General features: G+C 44.2%; 1 protein-coding gene across 5 annotated transcripts in view; it reads right to left on the reverse strand.

The window, feature by feature from the left end:
- Positions 1-2399: 2399 nt before the first annotated feature.
- Positions 2400-21398, reverse strand: part of DNAJB6 (DnaJ heat shock protein family (Hsp40) member B6) — a 65661-nt gene continuing 46662 nt past the window's right edge. For 3 of the 5 annotated variants that reach the window (XM_069778187.1, XM_069778186.1, XM_069778188.1), the window contains exon 9: positions 6060-12234. In XM_069778187.1, coding sequence (XP_069634288.1) covers positions 11921-12234 — 314 coding nt within the window. In that variant the 3' untranslated portion in view covers positions 6060-11920. Of the gene's footprint in view, positions 4014-6059; positions 12235-13460; positions 13494-21398 lie in introns of those variants that run through there. The other 2 variants (XM_069778189.1, XM_069778190.1) reach the window with 2 other exon arrangements.

Here is a 21398-nt window from a genome sequence, read left to right on the forward strand (position 1 = left end):
GAAATATACTTAATTATGGGCAATTGTAGCACACACACCCCTGCCATCAATACGTGAGTTACAGGGGAGTAAGGTGCTCCCCAGGCAAGGTAACGTGAGAGAGCACTAAAATGTGAGCTAAGTTCGGACATAAAGGAGCAGGAGTGCACGTGAAAGAAAGTAACTGAGATTTGAAATGCAGGAAGGACTAACCTGTGCATCCCAGGAATAAACAGTCCTGTGCCACTGGCACACAAAACAAAGGAAGAAAATGGAAATGAGTACATTTCTTTAGAGGCAGAATAAAACAATGATATTCAATGTAGTAACAAGCTAATCCCACCACTTGATAGGCACCGGTTTGGTGGCACATATCGAGGAACATTCCTGAAGAACAAGTGGGTACGAGTCACACATTTCAGATGTGGTTGGGAAAACAAGCAGTTTAGTGCTTCCCTAATGATTATTGCACATTTTCTGGGTATCTGACTCTCTTCTTTTCAAAAGAAGCATCTTTTCAGTGTGTTATTTCAACAAATACATACAAAGGCTCATGAGATGGTTTTGAAATCTGGGGGAAAAGCAAGTCTCTGTAAAGGCAGCCAAGCTGACAGAGAAAAAAAAAAACCAGAGTTTTGTGTTACCTCTAGAAGTAGGATTTACAGGTCTGCAAGCTGCCCACAGAGGTAGGCAGCAGCATGGAGCAGAGACTGGACAAAAACTTGAAAAAATAAATTTTTATCATTTTCACACCTGCACGCTATGAGATCATTTATTTAAGATCAAAGTCTTGCCAAACCTTAGTTCAAAGAGCAGACTGCACACATCTCTAAAAGGTGTGGAGAAAACAACTGAATTTAAACCATTTTCATAGTAGCAGCTTCCAAGTGAGGAGCAGGAACCCTTATCTGCTGGTATTTTGTTTGTGACTGTGTCCCTCTATCTTAAAATTGTTTTGTTTTCAGTGTGTCATTTTAATTATGCTGTTACTCAACTGTTCTCTATCCTAATAATTTGATTTTCTCGTGGGATACATTTTGGGCCTCTGAGCCCAGGTATCTGGCTCTGTAAAGAATCATTTTGCAATACAGTTTATAAATCACTTCAGGTCTGTATTTAAACTAGCTCTGCTTCTGTCCTCAGCTCTTCCATGGAAATGTTGTAGGATGGTCAGGAATCTTTTCCCAAGTTTCACAATACATTTATTCACAGCCACTCTTGGGCCAGCATCATCTGTTATCAGTTGTGGTGTCTCACACCCACCTGCATTTTTCCTGCCCCAACACATACTTTAAGTAACCATATCATCATGCAGCCTTCACCTTTGGCAGATGGATGCACTGGGATACAGGACCTCACATACATACGTGCCCACTCACACATACGTGGCACCGTGTCCAGGCTGTCCTGCGAGCAGCACAGCCACGTGAGCACGGCGCTACACCCGGGCTGACAACCCTGCTTCGTGATGCTCAGTTAAGCAGTTACCCTCCAGTTAAAATCCACTAATCATCAGGCTGAGAAGGAAGGAATTAGGCTCAATGGCCACAAGCCCACATTTCTTAATTTCTGGACAAGCTTGGGCAGATTCTAAGTAGTTATAGGAAAGATTATGCCCATGGTTCCCTCCTCTGGGGACTCTGTGTTTCCCAGGATTTTTTCCCGGTGGGAGGTGCAAGGTGTAGGAGCCCAGCTGCAAGCACACCAGCACCTTTCCGGTGGGATAAGGCTGCCCTTGGCAAGACAGGCTTCCTAACTAATTTACAGCCTACCTTCAGGTCTCCTAATTAATGCTCTATCCTCCTCCTTCAAGCCTAACAGAGGGATCAGAGTCAAGAAGGTATTTGTGTACCAAATCCCGGTCTGCTCTAACTCTTCAAGGCACATTCCCGATCCGGAGCCACTCTGTCCCGTGACGTGAGGCTGCTCACAGCACTGGGACAACCCCGGGGGAGACCAGCCCTACGCTGGTGTCACCTCCCCCTTCCTCCACCTCTCCTGCTTTTCCAAAGTATGCACCATTTTCCCAACAAATAATAGCTTAAAATTGGCATATGTACTGGGGGGGACTTTTCCCAGAGTACAGAAGGCACACTGAATGGGATCCAATTCAAAGTGTTGTGTATTATCCAGGATGAATGTTCCTTGCACAGCTGACGTGGAAGCTCTGTTTGAGGTATACGCTCCTTACAGTGATGTTTCCAGCGAGAACAAACCCTCGTTTTCCAGTATCAGCCATCTGACACAGGGACTGTATCGACTTGCTCATGGATTTAGCAAAAGGAATAACTTCGTATGCTTGTGGGCGTTTGTGAATGTGGACTCTCCCCCTTGTGCTTATAGCCTAAGCTTTAATTGAAATTAAACATGAACAACTGATGCCAGCTGTAGGCTATGGTACAGTGCAATAGGACAAAGTATAAAGGAGAATTTTCTTTATTTTTAAATATTAGTAACACTGCACAAAACAAAAAAAAGTGGTACTTAAGTGACAGAAAACCAGTACTCAGTCTTATTTCATATTAACCATAATTTCAATCCCCTAACAGAGTTCATGTATGGTTATATGTTTGCATAGGTTTACACTGGGTAACGTAAGCATTGAAGCTAAACCATTCAGATACTAGAGACACCAGAATTTGTTATATCAAACCACACTAGAATGCAGGCTTGATTTTTCTGTTTAGCTTCTTCCTTACACCATTATGTGCATTCCCACATCTTTTAAACGTTAGGACAAGTGAGTTTCTCCAGGAACTGTGGACCTTCAATATTGCCAGGTTTAAGTCTGTTACATCAACAACGTATTGGTGAGAGGAAGACAAAGAAACAAAACAAAACCATAAGCTGCTAACTCCTACCTGGAGGTTAAAAAAAGGAGGCAACATACTGACAAGAAACATGCAGGTAAATGCTTAAGGCAATGGAAGGGCTCTGTACAAACTAAAAGGTTAAGAGAAGCAATGTGTCATGCACATGAGACAAGTATGGGAAGCAAGGAAGTAATCTTGCCAGAAAATATATATTTCTTTTAAATTGAAGACATCTTTTCAAGCTAAAAAAATTAGTCCTGCAATAAAACCGATGCAAAATGCTTTCATACATAAAGGTGTAAGTTCTTTGCGGAAACAATTTGATAAAATCTTATACGGATGCTGAAAAAAATGTTTGTTATCTAAAACCTACTCAGCAGAAACAAAGAGCAGTTTTAAAGTAGCACTTAGATCATTTGTCTCTAGGTTCTGAAAATAAACTTTTAAAATAAGGAATGATTTCACTAAATGATTCATTGGGAGTCAACTATGCTTAAGGAAATCAGTAGGAGTGCTTACAGGAGACCATCATTACACTAAGTTTCTTAAAATCAGAGGATATAACTTCATGATACAATTTAAAATGAAGGAACATTTTAATAGTAATGACAAACCTTTGCTGCCCAGCTTGGGAAAAAAACCCCAACCATAAAAATCACTTATTAAGCTTGCATAAATTACCCTATAAGAGCTCATGTCTCAATCCCCCATTCCCAATGACATGAGTGAACAGGACTCTTCTTTCAACAGGCCTGATGTTGATGCCAGAGTGACCAAACAAACAGGCATTTGCACAACCCTTTATATCCTACAAGACAAATAAACAAACACTAGACTAGAGTCATTTTAGTCCCAGGGAAGAAAGAGGTAAGAAATTCTGTAACGCTTTCCAATCTTCAAACATAACACACTTCTAACCAAGATCAGCCTCGTTCAAATTCCCTAACCTGACTGGCAAGAAAGCCACTCCGTGAAACTAAAAAGAATAACATAGTGCAATTTTAGTACAGTTTTAAACATGAGTCACTTCCTTGCTAGCAGTGTGAACAATCAAAAAATATACACAGAAGAGGTGTGCTCAAATGTAACATTAAGTTGTCATTATTATAAAGGTATTGGCATAGCAGAGAAGTCCATTTTAGTAACTCCCTTTGGTTGACTTCTTCTTCTTCTGTTCCTCTCTCTGCTTCTGCTTCCTCCTCTTGCTGCCTTCTTTGTGTCCTGAGGAAACATGGCTTGTAAAACACCATTCACAGCATTCATGGACTTTTCCCTCTAGCAAAAGCACATGTTCTCTGAATGGTTTAAGGAATCTTAAAGAAAAGGTCTGGCTTTCTAATGTGGCTTTTTAAATGTTCATTTCTACTACATCCCCAGTTCTACTGTATCCCTTACATAGGATAGAAGGGAAACCCTATCAATCTTTGAAGTTTGAAAAGATCGGGAGAACTTTCAAAAGACTTCAAAGCCATTCAGGAAAAGCTTCAAAATTAGAGCACATGCAAAACCAGAATAATTTTCAAAATGGAATCAATAAATAAGACTTATACAGCAGGAGCTATTTAAGTACTGGTGTTTCCTGCTCACAGTAGTCAAAGTTACCATGATATTTGCACTTCCATTTTAAGACTAGGGAATGCCGAGAATCCTGAGTAAATAAGAAGGTGCTCAGTGTTTACCAATCTGCATTTTATATGCACGTCATCAGCCTGCTCATGCTTAACTATGCACCACAGGTTACATTCTACTGCAGCTCCAATGGTGCATGGAAGCATTAAGTTCAAGCAACAATTATTTGCTATGAGTTTAGTAGCCACAAGTTTCCAGCCCTGTGATCATCATCCTAATGGGTTTTTTCCCCCCACAAAAGATGCGTGAAAAACAGTTCTTGCTCTGCATCAGGCCCTTTCCTCCAAACCTGCAGTAAAACGCAACTTGCCAGCAGACTTGCACGGACAGTGAACTGTGTAGAACCAACGCCACATCTACCCAAGCGCACTTATAAATCTAAACTCAAAGCTAGCAAACATTTCCCTCAGATAATCATTCTGTGAGGCTTTGAGATAGCTGGAGGGGGTTTTTAGCTCAGCAGTGCTCTGCCACTGGGAATCGGCACAATCCAGTGAACAGGGCCAGCACGGAACGGAGGAGCCCCTGCAAGCCAGCTGAGAGGCAGGGCTGGGAGTCAGAGGAATGGCCCAGGAAAGAAGCAGCTCTGCCTGTCTGGAAATCTCTTTCTTTCCCCCATTCGGTCTGCAGGCAGGCAGAGATGACCCTGAGGAAGCTGCGTCACCATTGCACCTGGTTCTCCACCAGTTTAGCACCAATCCCAAAATGAAGATGGGAAAAGGAAGTGGTGGGAGGTCAGGGGAGTATGAAGCCACACTGTGGCTGAAGTTTGCTCCTCATCAGAGCTCCTCCCAAGCGCAATGAGGGTTGTGCCCATGACAGAACTGCAGTTCTTCGGTGTGAGACTTGGGGAGAACCACGAGATAGATAGTCCGTGGGCTAAAATCACTTGAGACGGCTTTGTGCGAGAGGAAACGCACTCCCTTGTAGCAAAGGGAAACTGTTCCTAGATTATCATTCTAGCTCCTACGCTGTATCAACAGCATGACTTCATCTTTTGCAATCGTCTGAGTCAAGAAGCAGGATATTTATTTAGAAATTCTGCCATGAACGATTAGCCTGCGCAAAGTTAAGAGTGGAAACCAGTTTTATTGTTTAAGGAAGAGAAAAACTGGCAGTGCTTTGCAGAATTGCAGATGACGCTGTGTTTTCCCTGCACCCTGCCACCCTCCTGAGCTACAGTCCTTCCCCGGGGACACCATGAATGTCTCCTAACTAAGAACTCCATCCATGAAGTTTACCTCAATGTCAGCCCCTCGGTCACCTATACATTGTCAAAACTAGGATCCCTTGGCATTTAATTGACTGCTGTAAGGCACACACCCCAGAAGGGCTCAAGCATCTCTCTGCTTTCCCACAGAGGCCAATGCAGGTGGAAGAGACATGCTGAGTCTTGAGAATCAGTCATTTGAGGGGTGTTATTCAAAGGATTCTTCCCTTTACTGGAGCGAAAAACAGCATCATATCAGATGATCAGAACTAGTTCATGTAGTAACTATGAAACATTAACACAGATATTTGGGAAAGGATCATTAAACACTAACAGGTTATTCGCTTCATAATTTTCTCATTTTTCACTCTTAAAACACTGTCAGTATTTCTAAAAGGCTTCCACATCCAGGCATGATTGCATTTGATACTATTATTTTATATCTTTTTTTTTCTTGCAACAGTCCATTTTCTTCAAATGTTTGAGATTTTGAAAGCAATTCTAGCAACTCCTTAAAAATACTGTGAGTCAATGTAAATTATGACTTGAAATGAATGCCACATAATTTATTGTCTTACAAATGAAACAACTCAAATGTTAAAATAATGTGGTATGGAGATATTTAGGCATTTGACAACGCAGTCTCCTACCAGCCTCCGGAATGATAAGGGTGAAAAGTGGAAATCTTTCAAGTGTTATCACTGACACACAGAAACAGATTGGCCAAAGTAGGAGATAACACACAAATACAGTGTATTTCTCAAGAGAAAACTGCCAGGTCTTTTCTGGTTTGAGCCTGCTGTGATAAATAATTTCACTCGTGACCGTTTCCTTTTCTACCCCCACCAAAGAAGAAAGGATGGGTCAAACTTAGCCAGTCTGTTAGCTCCAGTGATGCTATGTTGGGTGATAACAGCCAAAAACCTGACCCAAACAAGTGAAGCAGCTCCTAGCAAAAATAAAAATCACACACTAAATATGTAACCCTTTGGTGGTTATTTCACTCAAATACTTAAATCAGCACTAATTAAAAGCATATTCAGCTGCCTTGGTTACAAGACTAGGCCCAAAGTCACGAGAGGACAAAATCTGAATTAGAAAGCAGCAGTCCCATTACTATTTGATTAATTTGCAGTGAACCTGTGTCCTGGTGAGTTGCCAGCATCACGAAGCAGTCATAGAAACTTCCCGTGGTCAGTGCCTGGCTGAACTGGCTTCAGCCAAACAGTTCTCGCCTTGGGGATGGGCTTTTCAAATTTCTACCCTTAGAAGTAATTGTTCGCCATCTAAACTCTAGATATGCGTTACATGAAGATAGAGAGTCTTAGGGAAGGGTGGAGGGAGATGGGTTGCTGAGAGCTTCCCCAAGCTTTGACATTTGGAAACCAGATTCACTCAAATGCAGATAGGTATCAGCCTAACTTGGTATGTTCTTGCTTTTGTCAGCTGCCAGGAGCAGAGATGCATGAAGCAAGAATCTACACCACTTGGAATTACACCTGGTTTACAACCTGGGTAATTCTTGTTTAAAACAAACAGCACCTGCTGGCCTGTTCTTCCCACTTCATCCCTTCTCTTCTACTTCCAGAGCAACCATAAACAGCACAGAAGCTATTCCAGCTTTCAAAAAGCTGCTAAAGGCTGAAAGCAACTTCCAACAATGCTTAGTAGCAACTCCCTCAACCACTCAGCAGGACCAAAACAAATTGGGAAGCCCCTCTGCTGCGTCTCAGACAGACTTTCCTTCTGGCTTTCTACTTCTGTGCCATCCGCACCTCCCAAAGACACAGGTTTGTTCAGTCCCCGACTACGAAACTCATCGCATTCTTGGGCGGCAACTGCAAGGGAGGTAGGCACATTGAACGATCGATCCAAAGGGACAAGCGTCCTGGGGAAAACACTCCTACCCAACCCGTTTGTGGTATCCTTCTTCCTCCTGCCCTGCCCGACACCCGCCTGCTCTACCAGGATGCAGAGAGCAGCCACGGGTCTGCTCCACCTTCCTTCTGCCAGCACAGGAGAACACAGGAGTCAGCAGAGGGAAACAAGGTGTTCGGTCACGACCGACCATTAACACACAGCATTGCTGCTTCTCGACACACATCGGTCGGTAATAAAGGCCATGGCCTGATTTTTACAGAAGATCTCCTACAAAGGTGAAGACTTGGGAGGAGCCTCCTTCCACCTTCAGGTTCTGAAGCTCCGAGGTTGGGTGTGGGAGGGATTCATGCTTTCTGCTTAAGTCCCAGAGAAAATGGTTTTCAAGATCTACTAACTTTTTGCTAAGATTGCGGCCGTTCTTTTGCCCTCCTTAAAACCATGAAAGCAGTCGTGGCTCCGACATGCACACAGAGTTTTAACAGGGCAGCAGGTCGCATGCACCTTGGGTTCAGTAGTGCGCTTTCTAATTTTCTGCTCTTAGAAATATCTCTCTAGTCAAAACAATAAATTGCCATTTCAAGGTAGCTAGCTTACTTGGGAGTTGAAGCCACCATCTGTTATTTTAGACTGACCACACTTGCATATGCCATTACAAAAATTCACCCCAGATCACAGCTTCAGTATAATTTCAGGCGTGTGACTCAATTTACAATTACAGCTTTACACTACACTTTCACATTCTCTCCTTTCAGCCTGAGCCACTGCCCAATGCACACCACAATTTGACCTACTAATTCTCTCATCGCATCCACGGCACCTGCCCATGCCACAGAGCATCGCGGAGAAAGAACCTGCCTTTACATAAAGACCTGAGGTGACAAAACATCCCACCCTGTCTAGGTATGCCACTCCACTATTTAATTACCTGTACTGTTAAATCCAAGGGGCGAGTTCTCCAGTTTCACTGGCCAACCCAGTGATGTAATTTCAACTTTGATGTTTTAGGGGACTGAAAAGCTTTAGCAACTTACTGGGGCCTTCCTTCATGCTTGCTCACCGTACCATTTTCATTACCAATTCTGCCTAGAATTGCTACAAGAACATACCAAGCCAGATACAACCTGCTTGCCTGCTATTCATTAAGGTATTACTATTACTGAATAGAGTCCAAGGTTTTACTCCCACATGGCAAGCAAAAGCTTGCAAGGTTCTGCAGCCTTGGAAGCCCTTCTATGTGCAACCCAGCCACCTTCTATGGGAAGCAAACGGGTAGCGGGATGCTCTTGTACTAGCAGCCAAAAAACCATGCGTGAAGGCAGCTCTGGCTAAGCCAGGGAGCAACCAGCCCACTTCCAAATCCACCAGCCAATCTTCCCACCCTCTGTCTGCAGAAGACTATGGCTCTTACCCCGTCCCACTCGCACGCAGTTACAGCCAGGGAATGTGGAGCAAAGGGAGAGTGAACTCCCTCCCACCTCCGCACCTCCAGCATTCCTCGCATATTAGATTTCCACAGAAAACAGCAGCTTTGCTTTCCTTTCTCTTTCCATTACATGCCCAAATACAAGTATGTGAGGGAATTATAAAATAATTAGTTTGGATAACCAAGCATATCGATTTTACTAGTTAGTAAAGTGTAATTCAGGAAACGGTATGTCAGTGAAAAGAATGGAGACTGCATTAAAGACAAAATAAAGTACAAATAAGCTCAACTTTCCAGCAGAGGAATCCATGCCAGGAAAGGATCAAGATTAGTTAAGCTAGTTTGTTTGAAGTGGTTTCCTCTTCAGGGATGCCAGCAGATGAAAATGCAGCAAAAAGGAATTATTAATGTTGTAAATTTTAGGTTAATGCAAGCTATTTCATTCAAAAGGAAGAGCAAACCTTGCAATATTATCTTCCAAATAATGATCTTTCATATCATGTATTTTTCAGTATTTTAACAATTAAACATTTCAACCATTCTTGCTAGATAAAGGTCAAAACTCTCAAATCCAGAGAAGTAGGGGTTTTAGGGGTAGTTACCACTACCCCTACCGTTAATGGCTGCAACCCCTAGGTCTCTGCTAGCATTCAGACCGCTTTGACACAGCTTGGATACCACCAGTCAGCCATACATCATACAATCAGGGAGCACATTACTTACAGTATCTGAATTCTTATTAAAAAATTACTTGTTTGGAGCTAGAGAACTGTTTGAGATATGCAATGACTTCAGAGCACAAGAGGTGAAGTTTTATTCTAAAAGGCTATTATGAAACCAGGAACAGTATGAAACCCAGAGCAATTTCTACTAAAACGCAAAGTGCCAATGTTAGATGGCGAATCAAATTAAACTCTAATTTTTTATTAAATACCTGCTGTAATAACTGGAAATCCTGACTAAGGAGAGGATTCATCTCACCTCTGGGTATCAGTTGCCAGTCTAAGCAAGTTGGCCAGCCTTTCTCCTTGGGTGCTAGAGAGAGAGATGGCCACTTCCAGAGGGATTCCCCACCACGTAGTCAAGATGAAACCTATCCCCTTTTTCCTTCATTTAAATTTGCTACAGACTTACAAATTAAAACTCAAACATTCCCACCCTTAGAGCTGGGAAAAGAAAACCATTTCACCGCAAGTGAATCATTAACGACTGAGGATTTGCTTGAGGTGCTCTAACTGCGACAACATCTAAAACTGCCGCGCAGCCTCGCTGCCAAGGGCCGCGCGCCAGCGGTGGCAAAACCATCTGATTCGAGGTGGAACGGTGCCTGGTTGGAGGCCGTTGAACTTAACTATTTTCCACTGAATCGAGCGGGCTTTGGACCAAGGCAGAAAAAGATGCTATTCTTTCCCAACACTGGCCCGTGTGAGCACGGCAGCTGTTGCAGTGATCGAGGAGAAGCCAAGCGGGAGCAAGTAAGTGGTCTATATAATTACAGAGCTGCGCCGGTGAAGCCTGCTTGCTGGGCAAGGCGGTCGGCAGAGGTGAACACCCATGAACGGCATTACTGGCCAGGGCTCGTGCACAAACTTCCCAGGGAGGGATTAAGACACTCACATAGGTTTTTATGACTGACTCGACCAGTCCTTCAGCAGCCCTGTCCATCAGAGGAACAGTAGGCAAAATATTTAAAGCAACAGTAAAATCTTAGTCTTACTGCAATCAAGTTTTTACCCTGAATCTTTTATGGCAACTCTCAATCTACTGGTAGAAGAGAGGATTTTGTGATTGCACAAATACTTCTGGAAATTCATTTTAATTGCAAACTTGTGCATCTTGGAGCATAAATAGATTCACGGCAAAAAGTCCTAAGCAATCTTAAAAATTGCTCCAAAAATTGCAAGGTGCACGTCAAACTCAGATGCTCTTTGGAAACCATTACACAGTATTGTTATGATTGCAGAGAACCTCAAGTCTCCAAATGCAGAGCCAAGATTTTGTTTTGCCAGCTACAGGAGACAAAACCTGTAACCCTTGCGTGGGAGATTTCAGGACATCAGCCCAGAGGTTACATTCAGGCTTTTGTAGAGAAATTTTCTTTAAAAAAAAAAAAAGTTTAAAAGATTCAACTTAGCCATCCCTAAAGAGACAAAACTTCCAGCAACTGATCAGGAAGACATTTATCTAAATATTTCTATTTTTTCAAGCTGTCATCCCACATGTTATTGTTAGGTCTTCCATACAGAAGACAGCATTAGACTTGAAGGCTCATAAATGCAGCAGAAGTTGATACAGCACCAAGAGTACGTGAGCACATGTTTTGGGCTACAGTGCATGTTTTTCATGCTCTGTGTTTACTCTGAGGAGCCTCATACGCTCACACTTCCTAGCACTTCACCTAATTCAGCACTACTGAGAAGGGCCCTTGGTTTGGGCATCCAAGTATAAAGGCATCTTCATGTTTCAGAAGAACCTGTCCTGGCAGTCCTGGATGATCTTTGACCACAGGTTCAAATTAAATCAAGTAGTTATGAGGGCTTTGTTGTCCAGGATAGCCTCTGGACTATATTGCTGAAACATTACAGACAGGAAATATATCAAAGGACTAATTACTTCCAAAAATAACCAGGACAATTGCCACGCTTCCGCGTTCGCCTGAATGGTCTCAACCTTCTCTATTAGGATTTAGGTGCCTAAAATTGCAGCTTCCAGAAATAATATCAAGTTGCTGAACTTCTCCTTCGACAAGGAAGCCACGCACAGTTTAAATAAATGAATGTGCAAAGTATTGTGATTAGTTAATGTCTAAAAGGCCTTCACTTTTAAGAGCAAAGAGCATAGGCACTTCAGCAGCAGCATAACAATATTTGCCCTGGATCCTTGAATATCCCAGAGCGTTTGTGAACCTAGACTAAATTGAAGAGCAGAGCTAATGCAGGATGAAGGCACACAAGCTGCCGTTCATTATCTACTGGGGAGCTAACATTAAGTCAACACACAGCAACAACCTCTTGCTTGGCTTTTTGGTTTCGGCTTTTGACTAGCTGATGGATCCTTTTCTGCGCATTTCTCATCAACATGCTTGTGCGCACCTGATAAATAAAAAGGGGTCTCCAAGCTGCTTGTAACCCGGCTTCTATCTTGTTCTTCCACCTCATCGCTATTATAATGATAGGCATATTTGGGGGAACTGGCAGGTTTGTGAGACTTCAGCAGGCGAGGGTTGGTCGGCTGGCAAGGCAGGGCGTGTTGTCCTCTCCGTCTGCACTCCTCAGCAAAGGCTTCTTCATCTGCCTCACCTGAAAAAGCAAAGAGTGCAAGAAAAGTGAGCTGCACCCAGAATGCTTAAGTTTAGCCGGGAAAAAAAAAAAAAAAAAAAAAAATCTCAAAACTGGGCTGGAAATTGGGTGTCACAGAACTACTGCCTTGGCTGTGGTTAGCTCACAGATAGTCCTGCCTATCTGCTGATCAGGGAGTGTCTGGAGCAGAAAGCTCCTTCAGTGGCCTCTCACCACACTGAAGCCACCCAAAAAAAAAGTCAGCTAGATATGACAACTTTGGGGCCACTGTTTGCTTTTTCCCAAAAGGCAGGGCGAGCGAGCTGAGCACATGGCCCTGGACAATGCTTCTGTCCTGTGCAGAGCACGTCATCTCATCCCACCTCACCCGGACTGTCTGCCTAGGAAGGGTCGGCCCTGCTCAAGGGAAAACTATAGGAAAAGGAGGAAGAAACACCCACACGGGCTACAGGAATAGTGGGAGAAAAACAAAGCTAACGTGGGTTCAGAGGGTCGCGACATTGGACATCCACAGCTGGTAGGATGGTAAAGAAGTGTGAAGGATCACATGAAGATGGGAAATTGGGTTGAAGATGTAAAAGGTAAGCACAGTCCAGGGGGCAAGGCAGGCACGCGCAGCAAAGGCGAATGAACGCAATGGAAATAAAAACCCAATGTTTGCAAAAATGAGTATGAAAGATGAGGTACTCCAGTCATACTCATGCTGTTTTGCAGATGACACTTTCCTTTGCTGCAGAAACTGTAACAGTACCAACGCTGTAAAGTAGCGAAAGCTACCGTAACACAAAAAAACCCCAGCAAAACCACACATCGAAAAGGAAACAGTAAGATAAATAAAAAAGCCAAAGACATTCAACAGAGAAAATAAGAAGAAAAAAAAAAAAGAGTGAGAAGAAAGGTGTGTACCACCTCTCAAAGGCTTTTTAAAGTTTCATTAATTCAATTACTTAAGTACTTTTAATAGATCTGATGAAATATGGCGTCACTTTATTTGCATCAAAAGTGGTGTGTCACATTCTGGAAGTTTTTCCTGGGATGTGCCCGGCATCAGCTGCTTAGGGAGGGGTGTGCACTCTCAGCTAATGCGTGTGCTCTTAGTTCATGGCTGGAAAATGCTTTGAAGATGGAAAAAGCACCACGTATGCAGTAAGTAACAAGAGCAGTAATACCCACTTCGTTGTGTGCACCAAACCACAGACACTTTCAAACAAAACAGGTTGCATTGTCTTTACCTTGTAATCATACATAGGGAGATGCTTCTGAGGGCATGAGAAAAAGGAGGCAAGGTATGTTTAAAAAGTCATTTCACAGTGCAATGCAGCACCCGAGGCCTCACAGGAGAGGAGGACTCCAAGACATGCCTCACATCGCCCCGCCACGCGTTTGAGCACCTGATGTGCATGAATATTATGCCGAGGACCCTCTTCCCCGGGTGATTAAATGCCCATTCCCCGCCCCCCTCCCAACACTCGTGCTTTTTTACCCTGGAGTCTCCTGCACTTCCAAAGGCACAAGCAAACAAGACAAAAACACGAGTGATGATAACACCAAGGATTTCCGCATTTAGACACTGCCTGTCTGCATCCCACCAATGTAAAACTCTGCGTGTGTGGCTCTCCTTGCAGTAGGAGAGGGCTGGCAGGATGGCTTTTTTCCCCTCTCATGGGGCACAGTGCTTCAGCTACGAGAGGCGGTGGGCAAGGAAAAGCTCAGAAAACACCAGATGCAGAATTGCCAGCATTTCCCATAAGAGGCCATGGGATTTTACACACTATACAAACAGCACTGAAGCATGTATTGATCTGATGATACCAGGTCTATGAAGACGAAGCCTATAAAATGCCAGGAGTTAAAAAAAAAAGCATAGGAAACCCATGTACACCAGTTGCACATACAAAAAACCAGTCAAGAGAGTTCACTTCCTAACAAATTATAGTGCACCAGAAATAGGAGATCTCTCCCCTCCCATGGAAACACAAACTGCATGGCTTTCTTTTTGATGTGCAAAGTCTTGCTTTGATGCATGTTTAAAATTTATATTGCTAAGCAGATGCAGGAACAAGAAATGTGCTGAGGCTGTTCTCAAAGCTCTGTGTGTGTATCACAGAGACACCCCGATCAGACACACTAACACTTAATGCAGTTAAGTACTAAACCAGATGCTTTACACGCACCCCAACAACTAACTCCAAACTACACTAGAGATCAATCTCGACACCTTTATTCCAATTCCGCTGGTGTGAAAGGCACAGTTTAACGCTGGAAGAATTCAAAATAATCTTGCCCCTCCCTGGTGCCGTACCCGCAGCACCATTGCGTGCTGCCCCTCTTGCACCCTGGCACGTCCTTGATCTGCCGTTTGCTGTGAACGCTCCTGCAGAGCTCCCTCGCTCTGGGAGCTGAGCTGTGCCACCAGCCCCACAACACTGAGCACCTAACAAAGTCGCAGAAAGATCTTCCAGCAAGCACTCGCTGCTTGAGTCCAACTTAAAACATAAAAATGTGAAAGACATTCCGTACTCCAGACTTTTCAATTAAATCAACTGCAATGTAGAGACGAGGCAGGAGAGCTTGTCCTGCTTTATCAAATCCCGTGAGAGCTGCTCTCCAGAGCAGGTTTTAGCCTTCAAGTCCTGACAGTACGAGCACAGACTCTGGAAAACAATGGTACCTGCCTGTACACACCTCCTGTGAGTTTTGGGACAAGTCCTTATAACTATGCCACTTTTCATCTACAAAAAGTCACAATATGCCTTCTCCAAGGCTTTGCCTGTGATGTTCTCCACCTGCAGCTCTTCTGCAAATGGCCCAGAGCAAGGACTGTCCCCTCCTCCAGCAGGGTTCATAGTTCAATTGCTCCATGAAAGATGATCCACCAAGAAAAAAAACCCACAAACAGATAATTCCTGTAACTCGTATTTCTCTTTCCTTCAAAAATGATCCAAAACTAACCCCCAAAGCTGGACCTTGCATTGCACCATCACATCGGCCAAGGGTGCTGCACCAGACCAGCGAACGGAGAGCAGCCCTGGCTGTGCTTGGTGCTCTGCCAGCACCCTGCCTGAGATGCAGGACCGGGCTGCTCCTGCTTGGGTTTTAGCTGTGCAACACAGCTACAGCTCAAGCACAAGGAAAGGGCACATGGCTGAGGGTGGGAATCAGAATGAAACGCTTAGAGACCATCCACTGAGACAGAAATGGTGAAGGGGCTGTTTGCAAACTTGTTCAAACCCACCGCTTGGCCCCAAAGAGGTGGCAAGCTATGCTAAAACCTAGAGCGCAACTCCTCAGTATTGGACTCGGAGAACCAACATCCCTTTGGAAGTTTGTCTTCAGCCTTTCCTCGTAAGCTCCCTAAATTGCTGTCATCAAGGATTTGTAATTAGCATTTTTGCTAAGCTGAGCTAACCTGTGTTATACTGCAAGAAAATTCCCTCTTCAGCTGCCATCAGCATTACTCTTCTGTTTGGGGTGAAAGCATCAGCACACCAGAGGGGCTGCATCTGCATGCCACAAAACATAATACAGTGGCAGCTTAAGTCAAATACTGTATTTACTTTGATTAGACTACAAAATTACCCAGTTTTCCTCCAGAATAATTTGTGTTTCCTATCTCTGGGCTCCCAGCACCTGTCCCCATCTGTCCTTCACCCTATGGCAGAGCCCTGGGGGGATGCAGAGCTGCTCCCCACCACTACACAGCAGCACATTTTGCAGCTAAATCATAGAAACATAGAATGGTTTGGGTTGGAAGGGACCTTTAAAGGTCATCTAGTCCAACACCCCCTGCAATGAGCAGGGACACCTTCCACTAGATCAGGTTGCTCAGAGCCCCATCCAGCCTGACCTTGAATGTTTCCAGGGATGAGGCATCTACCACCTCTCTGGGCAACCTGTTCCAGTGTTTTACCAACGTCTTCATAAAAAGTTTCTTCCTTATATCTAGTCTGAATCTACCTTCTTTTAGTTTAAAACCATTACCCCTTCTCCTATCATTATAGGACCTACTAAAAGTCTGTCTCCATCTTCCTTATATGTCCCCTTCAAGTACTGAAAAGATTAAATCCATCTCAATCACCCAGAGTAATTCAGTTTTCCATCTCCCCCTGAAATAAAGACAAGTTTTACTTCAACAAAAAGACCCCCCAAAATGGTCCAAAATTTTTCCCCTTTCTGAGGTGCAGGAAAGCAGGATGACACCACAGATTAGTTAAATGCTGTAAAATCACATCAGCTGTGATTCAAATATTGAATTATCTACGGCACTGTGCACGGTATGAGCCTCCAAATCTTTGATTACCTACCTTTAATACAACTTGCAAAGCAAAACTGAAGTGTCATTTGCATCAACTATTTTCTCTTTTTCTACATATTTAAACATATTTGAAACATTCGAGCCAGACTCTGAATAAAGCTAGCTGTACCGATTGCAAATATGAGACTTGAAAAGAATTTACTCTGGGAAAGGTCAGCCACACAGGGCATCACCACCAAAAAGCGTTTCAACAGTGCTGGAGCTTTGTCAGCGGTGATGTTTGTCCTGGAAAAGGCTTTTAGGAACATTAGTTGTATGGAGGGGGGATCCATAGCTGAGTTCAGAGCTGGAATATCCACTTGAGAAGCAACTTTCAGGGGTGCTCCAGCTTTAAACAGCCCTTGGTTCCCCCCACGGCTCCTCCTTGCCACCTCCCCTGCCTCCAAGCCAGCACACCCACACAAGAGCCTGGGCAGCCGCGCCGTGAACCCAAGCAGGGGACTGACCCGGGTTAAAAATAACACTCTCTTTGCAAGCTTATTTTTAACCCAGCTCAGTGCCAGGATCCAGCTCATGATGCAGCTGCCCCAGCTGGGGCAGGGAAGGGAGCAATTATTGGGGGCTGCTGGAAGCAGCATCCCAATTAGTGTTAAGCAAAAGGTCTTATTCTACTAATGCAAATAATAATTAAAAACCTTGCAGTTATTTCACTTGCAAAACCAGTCTGGAGAAGTTACATTTCCAGGGGTGAATTCTGAAAATGAGGGATTCAGCATTACTACTAACATTTAGAAACAATAATTAAATCTTGGTTTTCTGGTACACCAGGTTCTCCCAAATGAAAAGCAGCTTCTGGGGAAAAAAGAAATCAAACACCAGCTGTAGCATCCTAAAAAGTTGCATTAGGACCAAAACCTGCGTTCTGCTCCAAGCAAGAAGGGCTGAAAAATAACCTCTCATAGCAAAGTGCTGCTGTATGAAAGGGGAAAATATGGATCTTTTAACCTGTAATTAACCAGTAGAGGGCAATATTGCCTATCGTGAGGGGCAACGTTATCGGGGAAGTCACTGCCAACTTGTATTTATTCGGTAATACATCGATTTTATATGTCGAAGGCAAACAGCGAGTACAATTCTTGGACTAAGTGGGCACTTTGGGGGAGCTGCCAGCTACACCAAGGGGTCCATGGAAAATGGAGATAACACACAGGAATAAAACCACTAAGGCCGGGGATATTCCAGGTGAGGTGGGACAGGTTAAGTCATGGAGCATTTCACAGAACAGCAGCCCTGCAGGGGTTAGGATTATTATTTTGCATTACATTTAAGCATACGTCCTGGAATTGAACTGAAATCCTACCAGGAACCAGCAGTAATTAATGGCAAGGTAGTAATTAACAGAAACATGCCAAACAAACCAGGGTAAACATCCTGAGGATATCGAACCACTGATTTACATTTACCATGTCACCTCCCGCGCAAAAGGAAGCGGAGCCTTTGTGTTTCCCACATGACAGCCCTACTGCTTGCATGCTATTTTCTCACACACCTAACCAAGAAGAAAAAAAAAAAAAAATTATAATCAGGATTTTCCCCTGTATTAAGAAACAAAAAGTAGGCACACCGGTTTGCTTAGTCCAAAGGAAGACTTCCCTGAGGCCGCGAACACCTCATGGCCCTTCCTGTAACCGGCATCAGAAGATGCAGCTGGTGAAGGATACCTGGCTTTATCTAATGACACAAGATGGCTCCGAGCTAAAGCTCCAGCGAGCTGGTTGTGCAAGGACGGCTTGCAGGAAACTTACTCCATTCAAATCTTTCTTGAATGATGGCCAGCAAAACGTCTTTCTAATACTTTAAGACTTTGAAGTTAAGAGATGGTGTATTTTCTGAAGCTCAGAGCAGGACACCGTATTGCTGCTTCTAGAGAAGACTCAACTGGAAGTCTGATGTTAGTCTGAGCTGCTACCGATGCTGACTGACAACAAAACAAGTGTGCAAAAAGAAAAAATGTTTTGCTTGACTTTTTCCCCCTCCTATTACAAGGGCTTGGAATTTACCCTGCGCCTACGGAGGGCACTGGGGTTTCTGATGATTCAACTACATCCGCTGCTGCCAGGGAGAGCTGAGCTATGACTGAAGGCGCAACCCAAAGAGAAGGAAAAAAAAAAGCAAAAAACATTTAAATACACTTATTTGAAGTTGATATCACTACAATCTTTGTATCTGTTGGTAAGATTTTTGTACTGATAAACTTCTCCGCTGTTACAGCAGCTCCGGTATTAATATTTAGCTTAGCAGAAGATACCAGGGTTCTTCTGAGACTCAAGTCCAACATTTGCTGGGAAGTCTCACACTTTAGAGGAGCCCGTTGGAGCTGAGAACTTACTTAATGGAAATGACCTATCTACAGGCCTGGATTACCCTGGGCTGAAAAATTCCTGGAGATTAACTGGTTCTTTTGTTTCGTCTCTTAAAAGCTCCATATCTAATGTATTATAGCACAGAGAAACATCAGGAGACCGAGTAACTCTACTAAAACATAGAAGAAAGTGGTGTAATCTGGGGGACCAAACTTGAAAGTTGTTTTCAGAAAGTTGCCAAATCATCATGGTTTCTTTTAATTTCTGTTGGGAGCGACGGATGCTCATTGTAAAATACCAAACCCAGGGTATTTTCCAAAACTGCATGTGCGCACACACACACCCTCCCCTCCTGAAACTGTAGGCAACACACTCAGCCAAGAAAATACTCCCTCACCATTACTAGAGGCTATGATGAGCAAGTTCTTCTAATGAATTGTTCTTAAACTTGTTTCTAAATGCCAGGAAACACTAATACTGCAACTCTTAACAGCAGGAGTTATAAAAACCACTTTCAGCCTGTGCTCTCTCGGGTTTGTCAGACTCGACAGAAACTAAAATTTGCATCAAGTCCTCTTTGGAAAATGTCACTGTCTGACAGTGACAGCCTCTAAAAATCTCTCTCTTGCTATTTGATGTGACGCTTATGAGAAAAAAGCAGCCATTTTAAAATCTACTGATTAAAAAAATGCAAGTAGTCTTGAAAGCCGAAAGAGCCTGAAATCACTCAGAAACTATCTGGGGAATGCCGGAGCAGCTACCCCATCTGCACCATCGCTTCCACAGGCAGAGCTTTTGTAAACCATAAAGGGAGTTTATGTCAACACTGAAGTTTATCAGCTGAAGCACAGGATGAAGGACGACATTTTGAGTCGTCTAACACAAATCAGTGGCTTTCACCAACTATTGGCAATCATTTTTCTTCCAGAGCGATTGCACATTCCTCAGTGCTAGCGAGAGCACGAGGACATTCAGGGTTTCCTCTGGTGCAGCAAACCGATGTCTGAGACATCCCTCCTGCAAAATGCTAGGAAATATTTAGTCAAAGTGGTGCCCCGAGTGCTGAGCGGTTAGAAACTAAAGACGTCACCGGTTCTCTCAGTCTGCACCCTCTGCAGAAACCTGCTGCCGTGTCCCACCTCATCCTCCCCCGGTCCCACACCCTGCGCTGGCTCCGACCGCACAGCTCACCCATCGCCAACGTCACCGCGCTCAGACACACATTATGTCTCCCTGCTCCAACTCAAAACCTTGGATTAAGTTTATAACTTGGGGGATTTGGGCCGGGCTTTCCCAGGCCAGGACCAGCACTGCTTTTTCCTCTGCCGTGGGAGCCGGGCATTTCCTCCAAGGGGGGGGAAAAACCCCACAAGTGGCAGGAGACAGCAGGGAGGTGGTGGTGAAGTCCTGGGAAGCGATGGAAAAACAACAGGGGTGGGATTTGGGAAAAAGGACAGAGACTGACGGAATGACTCTCGCAGTGCTATTTCTGTCCTGGGGGAGCCATGGCTGCAGCACGTCCAGTATCCAGTAAAGGGCAGGGCTGGGTACTTTTTGCTCAACGCATATAGCGATCCTCTGCCCTTCTGGCTTCAAAAGCTGGCAATGGACTTGCTCTTTTTATTTTTGCCCTCATACCGAGCTGCTCCGGTGCCAGCTCACACTGTTCCTACCCAGCCCGTACCCCTGCGGCGCAGGGCAGGGGCAGGGAAAGCCCCACGCCGGGTCTGCTCACCCTCCCCGCCCCGCAGCGGCTCCCTTCGAAAGCTCAGCCTTTTGATTTTCTTATTTTTAGCCACCTGGATTTTACCTACCACCCCCGTACACGCCCAAGAACCCCATTATATCCTGTATTCAGCCCAGCGTGTACCAACACGAATCCTGCATTCCCAGAACACCGAGCTACTCAAGACAACGATGTTTCGCCACCAAGATACCCCAATCCGCAACAAATAGGGAAAATTAAATGAATGCACACCATACGCTAACTGCAGCGGCGCTGCCAAGGGGTGCTTTGGAAGGAAGTCATCATGCTGTTCCCCTGAGCGGCTAATGGGGATCGATGGCTAAAGCCACTCCGGGTTTGACCATATCAGGTGGCACCAAGCTCTGCTGCCTGACTATAGGTAGGGGAGTTGCTGAGAGCGCCTGGATTTACCTCCTCGCTGTCAAAACTTACTCACTGAAAGATCTTTTAAAGCCCAGTGAATGGCCCCACATTAAATTTGAGGCCAGAGAGAAGTGCAGGCTGAGCACTTCCAGGCTTTTGCAGTTATTTTGCTTCTGTCAAAGCACACCAGGGCATCCATATAGATTATGCCAACTGCTCTCATCTTAAAAATCTGGGATGTAGGAAATGCAAATAGCAGGAGGTAACACAAATCCCCATGTTTCCAGCAAGCAGAGAGATGACCCCATTTGCATGCTGCTGCTCAAAGTGAATTTTATTAATTTTAAAAGACTTTATCACACAGGGGTCTTTTATTCATTTCTGCATGAATTCTAAAAGGAAGCAAAGAATGAGGAATAAGCTTCACAGCTTGACA

The sequence above is a fragment of the Haliaeetus albicilla genome, chromosome 2 (assembly GCF_947461875.1).
Source record: "Haliaeetus albicilla chromosome 2, bHalAlb1.1, whole genome shotgun sequence".
NCBI lineage: Eukaryota > Metazoa > Chordata > Aves > Accipitriformes > Accipitridae > Haliaeetus > Haliaeetus albicilla.